The sequence below is a fragment of the Chrysoperla carnea genome, chromosome X, assembly GCF_905475395.1.
Source record: "Chrysoperla carnea chromosome X, inChrCarn1.1, whole genome shotgun sequence".
In the NCBI taxonomy this organism is placed as follows: domain Eukaryota; kingdom Metazoa; phylum Arthropoda; class Insecta; order Neuroptera; family Chrysopidae; genus Chrysoperla; species Chrysoperla carnea.
This window is the reverse complement of record NC_058342.1, coordinates 21,839,183-21,845,182: the sequence shown is the minus strand read 5'-3', so window position 1 is coordinate 21,845,182 and position 6,000 is coordinate 21,839,183. Positions and strand designations below refer to the sequence as shown.

General features: G+C 31.5%; 1 protein-coding gene across 1 annotated transcript in view; it reads right to left on the bottom strand.

Moving 5' to 3' along the window:
* Positions 1-342: 342 nt before the first annotated feature.
* The window catches only part of LOC123302180, a 71,924-nt gene continuing 66,266 nt past the window's right edge, over positions 343-6,000 (bottom strand). Inside the window, exons 7-8 of the mRNA XM_044885012.1 lie at positions 4,236-4,496; positions 343-595 (exon numbers count right to left, since the gene is read on the bottom strand). Of these exons, the coding sequence (XP_044740947.1) occupies positions 489-595; positions 4,236-4,496 (368 nt within the window). The 3' untranslated portion in view covers positions 343-488. The remainder of the gene's footprint in view (positions 596-4,235; positions 4,497-6,000) is intronic.

The following is a 6,000-nucleotide window of genomic DNA, read 5'->3' as shown; positions in this document are numbered from 1 at the left end:
TGTTTACTCGTGGCGCTCATTCACATCTCAGTTTTAAAATCCCATACATCAATCTCCTCTTCTAATGAACTATTAAATTCATTTTAGACTGAGTTTCGTGCTTTCTTCCAAAAACAAGACTGTATTTTCCAATAGAAACCAGGCACTATTTACTTAAAGTAGAAGAAAAATTGTTCCTAAGAATAGAAAATATTTAGTATTCACATAGATAAAAAATAATTACGTAAAAATTATACAAAACAAAGAAGCTATAAAAAAGAAATAATATTCCTAAACTAATAATTTTATTTCCTAAAATAATAATATACTATTATTTCTAATAGCCAAGTAAATTTTTTATGTTTTTTTTTTTTTTCTTTTAATGGTAAAACTTTTCAATCAACAACAGTGCCAAATAGCCTAATATTTATTTATAATAATAATTAATAATTATATAGTTTTTAATTTATTTATTCGCACATTCTAGCTACGATCGATATGAGAAGATTTCAATCCCATTCTCCAATGTACATTGTTCTAGGTTGACTGGGAATATATCCTCTTGTTGGTATTGGAAGACGTCCATAAATTTGATTATAAGGTGATTCACTATTATCTGGAGTAAAATATTTGAATAAAATTTAGTACATTCTCCTAAAAAACTAAATAAGAGAACGTTTAAATATCACTTAATTTTCCTTACAATCTGTCCAAAAACAAAAAATGTTTTCAATTTTAATCCCCGCAAAATCCGTCATTGGGAATGCTAAATTTTCGCATGGAAAATTTTTGCAGGTAATCCGGGAGGATATTGTTTAAACTAATTTTTTTTAATAGAGCGTTTAATCTCCTATATTTTTACTTGAATGTACCTGCAATTTATACTTTTCTTATTTTGCATACTTTTCCTTTCTCTTCTATGCTCTCCAGGTTAATTATCCGAACTTCAGTTATATTTATCTCAAGTTAAAGACGGTCAGTCGATTACAAATTTGTATGGTAATTGTATCCTTAATATGTATTAAAAAAATTAGAATTTTCTGACACTATTCCCAAGACAACAGCGTCAAGACGCTGACAAAATATGTTGGTTTCTAATTAGTGCATTTTCCAAAATATTAAAAATCTATAAAGAATGTTTATTTACCAATCGGTCCACCTATCGAATAGTTATCGAAAATTATAATTCTTTTCGTCTCGTTTGTTGACTTATTCTCGTATTTTCTCGTCTCCCGTGTCTCATCACTATACTCTCGGCAAAATCCGTCATTGAGCATGTTTAATTTTAGCATGGAAAATTTTTGCAGGATCCCCTTTAAAACATGCTCCTGAACATAAAAGTGCAGGTTGTCGGTGGGTAGCCCGGTAGGATATTGTTTAAACTACTTTTTTTTTTTTAAATAAATAAGTAATATTGACCGAAGAGCTTGGGAAAAATTGTTATCATATAATTGGGTCCAAAATTAACAAAAAATATTCGACATTTTTCTCTAAACCCTTTAATTTTCGAGTAAAAAATTCGTAAAATTTGAAATAACGGTATTTTTACGATTTTTATTCCTCAAAAACTCTAGGGAGTGCACGCTCTCTTAACAATTAATAACCAAGCACTTAAAATGCAATTTAGCTAAAAATTTTTGCGGGATGTTGTTGAGTTAGCTTTACACTACAAATACAAATTTTAGACATATTATAAAGAGTTTTTGAACATTTTTGGTTTATTTTGATCTCAATTATATGATTAAATTTTTTCCAAAGCGATTTGATTGGTATTATTTATTTGTTTAAAAAAAATTGAGAATATTAACGAATATCCTACCGGGTTACCTACCGGCAACCTGCACTTTTACGTTCAGGAGCATGTTTTAAACGGGCTCCTGCAAAAAAACGGGAAAGGAAGCACTTTTTTCTCTATATGCTCAAAAAAATTAAAAATGCAATATTCGATTTTAAGAAAATGTATTATTTTTTCAATCTCTGGGGGAATTCGCTTAGGTATCGCAGGTTACGTTGAGTAATTTATTAAATATCAATCCAATAACATTAATAAATTGAAGGACAGAGTTGTAAACGTTACGTGATATTTGAAAGTTCCTTAAATAATAAAGTAATGATTATCGTTTCTCAACCTTCCAAATAATCCGATAAATCTAAAAAATATTTAATAATTCTTTAAACATTAAAAAATAAATAACAAGTAAGTGTTTTCTCTAATCTACTTCTATAATACAGTAAAAGATGTTACAAAAATCGGCTAATAATGAAAAATGAAACAAACCGCTCGCATTTTGCTAAAACCTCATGGAATGTGTGTCTTAGGTGTTAAAAATCATTAATAACGCATGAGTTAGTAGTGCAAATGTTTCTATTTCTTAATAAACAATAAATTTTTAATTCAATGTAACGATCAATGTTAAAGTTGGTTTGCAAAATTTAATAAATAGGCAACTTATATGGCGTGAATGTTAAGTGTTTGTCAAATAATCGAAAACTATTATACATGTATAACGTATACGTAATTCAAGTTGCCTATCCATTAATTTTTTAAGTGAACTTTAACATTGATCATTTCATTGAACTAGCAGCCAAACCCGGCGTTGCTCGGGTTAAAATATATCGTATGTTTAATGGTATAAATAATATTTAAGGATTATCTTAGATATTGAGAGACTTATTCGACCATTAATAATTTAGTATGCTCCATTTATTCTCGCTTTGGTTTCTTTTTAGATCCGAACTCTGTGGTTTCTCAAGAAAGACTGACTCCAGCCTCCATTTATACCCTGAGGTTGTTCCAGACGCTTCTGGTTAAAAGAATTTTCAAGAGAAGGGTTTTATTCTATTCTATTAGCTTCTATTGTCTTTTTCTTGTTAGAAAATCGTTTAATTTAGAATCAATGTCCAGACAGAATATTTTAATATAAATAACTTACTTTGAACAGTAAAACCCTTGAAAAAACACTAAACTTGGTTGAAATTAAAAGATATCTGGCTTGATAGTTCAACTGGCCGTTGAGAGATGGCTCTAACAGCTCTCGGCGGTCAGTTTAAAGTTTATCATGATTATAGTTTAAACAAACTTTCTAAATCATTTCTAGAACTTTCTAGAATTTTATGAAAATTTCGAATCGATTTTGATCGTTACACACATTTTCTAACTTTCTAGATCATTTCAGAAATTTGTTCTGAAAATTTCCGAAAGTTCACATGAGTAAGAAAAAGACAGATCTATATTTTATCACATTTTTGCCACCCACTTCCACCCACCGCAACCAGACTCCCTTACTTTTACCAGGAGATCAAGGGCTATCTACCGCCCGAACGGGAAGTTGATTGGAATTGGTGGTCATAGAGACCCTGTTTGTTTTCTGAAACATTTGCACCACTAATTCATGCCTTACTAATGATATTTGACAAGTAAGAAATACATTCCATGAGGTTTTGGCAAAATGCGAGCGATTTCGTTCATTTTACTTTATTTGTAACATCTTTTACTGTACTATTAGTAATGCTGTTATTTTTAAGTATTAAGGTGTTAAAATTTGCAAGTAGGATAAAAATAATAATTTTTTAATTATAAAAAATAGGATAAGTTTCGAAAGTAGTTAGGAAAAATAGTGTAAAAATCACTCACGAGTAAACAGTGATGTTTACGAAAGAATGATTTAAATAAAAGTTTAATTTTTAATTTATAATTTTTTTATAAGGCATAACTTTTACATTAAAGCTTTTATTCTATCTCTAACGGTTTACAAGATGGATACTTTTTCATTTGATTGAATGAGAAAAAAAAATTCCATTATAAAATTTTCATATCTCGGTCAAAGAAAAGGAAAATGTGCACAAATAGAACTTTTATTTAAACTTTTTTTTATTTAATGCATAGTTTTTTTTTGTAAATTTTTGACAACCTAATAATCAACTGTGGATAATTTCAAGGATGCATTAATTTTTTCATTTTAGATATTTAGTTAAGTTTATATTCGTTAGAGAAAGAGACAGTTGGTGGTTGAGGAACGAGGATTTCAAAATATGGAAAAAGAGGAAACTGAAATTTAGAGTAATAATAGTTTACCCTTAGGTGTGCGTGCGTGCGTGCGTGTGTGTGTGTGTGTGTGTGTATGTGTGCGTGTAAGTTGTGTTAGTGTTAAAAATCCGTGCTCTTTAGTGATGTGTACGACTCCGAGGTTTCGGTTGTTTTAATTTGAAGTTTGTGTGTTGTCTAGACATGATTAGTTTCAATTTATTATACACACCGATTCCATTTTCAAAACTTCTCGCATGCCACATCATACTCTGTTGTTGCTGTTGTATATGAGCATGACTAAGTCCAGGATGTATTGGTTGAGAATGATGTCCAGCTAATGGCATTGGAACTCCACTTGATTGAGGTATACGTTTTGACGATGCATTACCAGGATTCACTGATAATTCACGAGCATCACGTGCTAATTCTTTTGACTTTGATTTTACAAAGTTTGGTACTCGTGCTTGTAAACCACAGTAATAGGGATCATCTGAAAAAATAATCAACCAAAATATAAACAACTTTCTGTACATTATATAGTTAGTGCCGTGCACAGAATTTTTAGTTAGGGTAGGCAGAAATTTTTAAGAGCTACTATACAGAATGTTCGATTGACATCTAGTTCAATCAAACTTGTTGTGTAGGTATATTTCAATTAATAAGAAACGAAGCTACTTCGGTAAATGTCGTAGTTTATCGTGTTGTAAAACACACTGTCTTAAGTCTGTCTTTCTAGGCGTTTTTATGTGTGATTTTTATTGTATTTATACGAACGCACACACGTGACTCGACTATGAGCGCACACATATAAACATTTAGGCAATAATATTTCGTGTCTTTGCCTGGAGGCACTCAACAGCCTTAGTGCAGCGCAATGTATTCCGTATAGAATTATAGATGATACCCGTTAAGATGTTGTGTTTATTGATAGACTTCGTTGATAAATAATATTAGATATCAGAACATGATTATACATATTTGTCTGAATTATGTAGGGTAGACAGTGTCTCTCTGTCTTTATGTAATGCACGCCACTGTCCCGGAAGTACCATATTCGCACAGTACAGTGATGGGGAGCGTACAATTCTAAGTAGAAATATCCTGATGAAATTTTTAGATTCAATGTTCTGATTTAAGATGGTTGTATCCATTCATATACATCGCGTTAAAGTCATCACTTCTGCGAGATACATATTGCAGTAATTTGACAGTTGAAATGACAATCTAATAGAGCAAACCCTGCTTTACCCTTAAAATTAGATCTGTATCTCTTGATCTAAACAAGTTTTTGTTTTCTTGGTTGGCAGGTATGGAGTGTCCCAAAAAAAGACTGGACTTTGAAAAACGTAAATTTATTTTAAAGTGCTACCATAAAAGTGGGAACGTTGTGAAATTGCAAAGACAGTTTAGAAGTGAGTTTTAGATAGATCCACCAATAGATCACAATAGGGTCGATCAATCGCCACAATTCCAGCTACAGAGCACCAGATAATCCCCATTTAACATTTAAATTTACCAGTAGTTACAATGTAAAGTGAATTGTCAGCGCAGGGTTTAATTGGAACTTTCTTTTTTGATAAAACTGTAACTGGTGCTGTTTACTTGAATGTGTTGCATGAAATTTTCATGCCAAGTATTCATGAGCAGTTTGAGAATGAAGAGGAGTTTTATTTTCAGTAAGATGGAGCACCTCTCCACTATCATCGTAATGTGAGAGCTTGCCACAATCTGCTGAACATATGGATTGGGCGTAGAGGTGCCATCGAATGGCCTCCGCCCTCTCCAGACCTCACTTCATTGGATTTTTTTATGGGCACTCATCAAAGATAAGGTTTATTTGTCGAAACCGGAAACAGCCGACTAATTAAATTCGGAAATTCATAGAGAATGTTACGAAATTCCTAACGAAATGATTCACCACGTTTGCGATTCCATTGCTTCGCGTTATCAGCAATGTTTGAATCAAAATGGGCATCAATTTGAACATTTGTGCT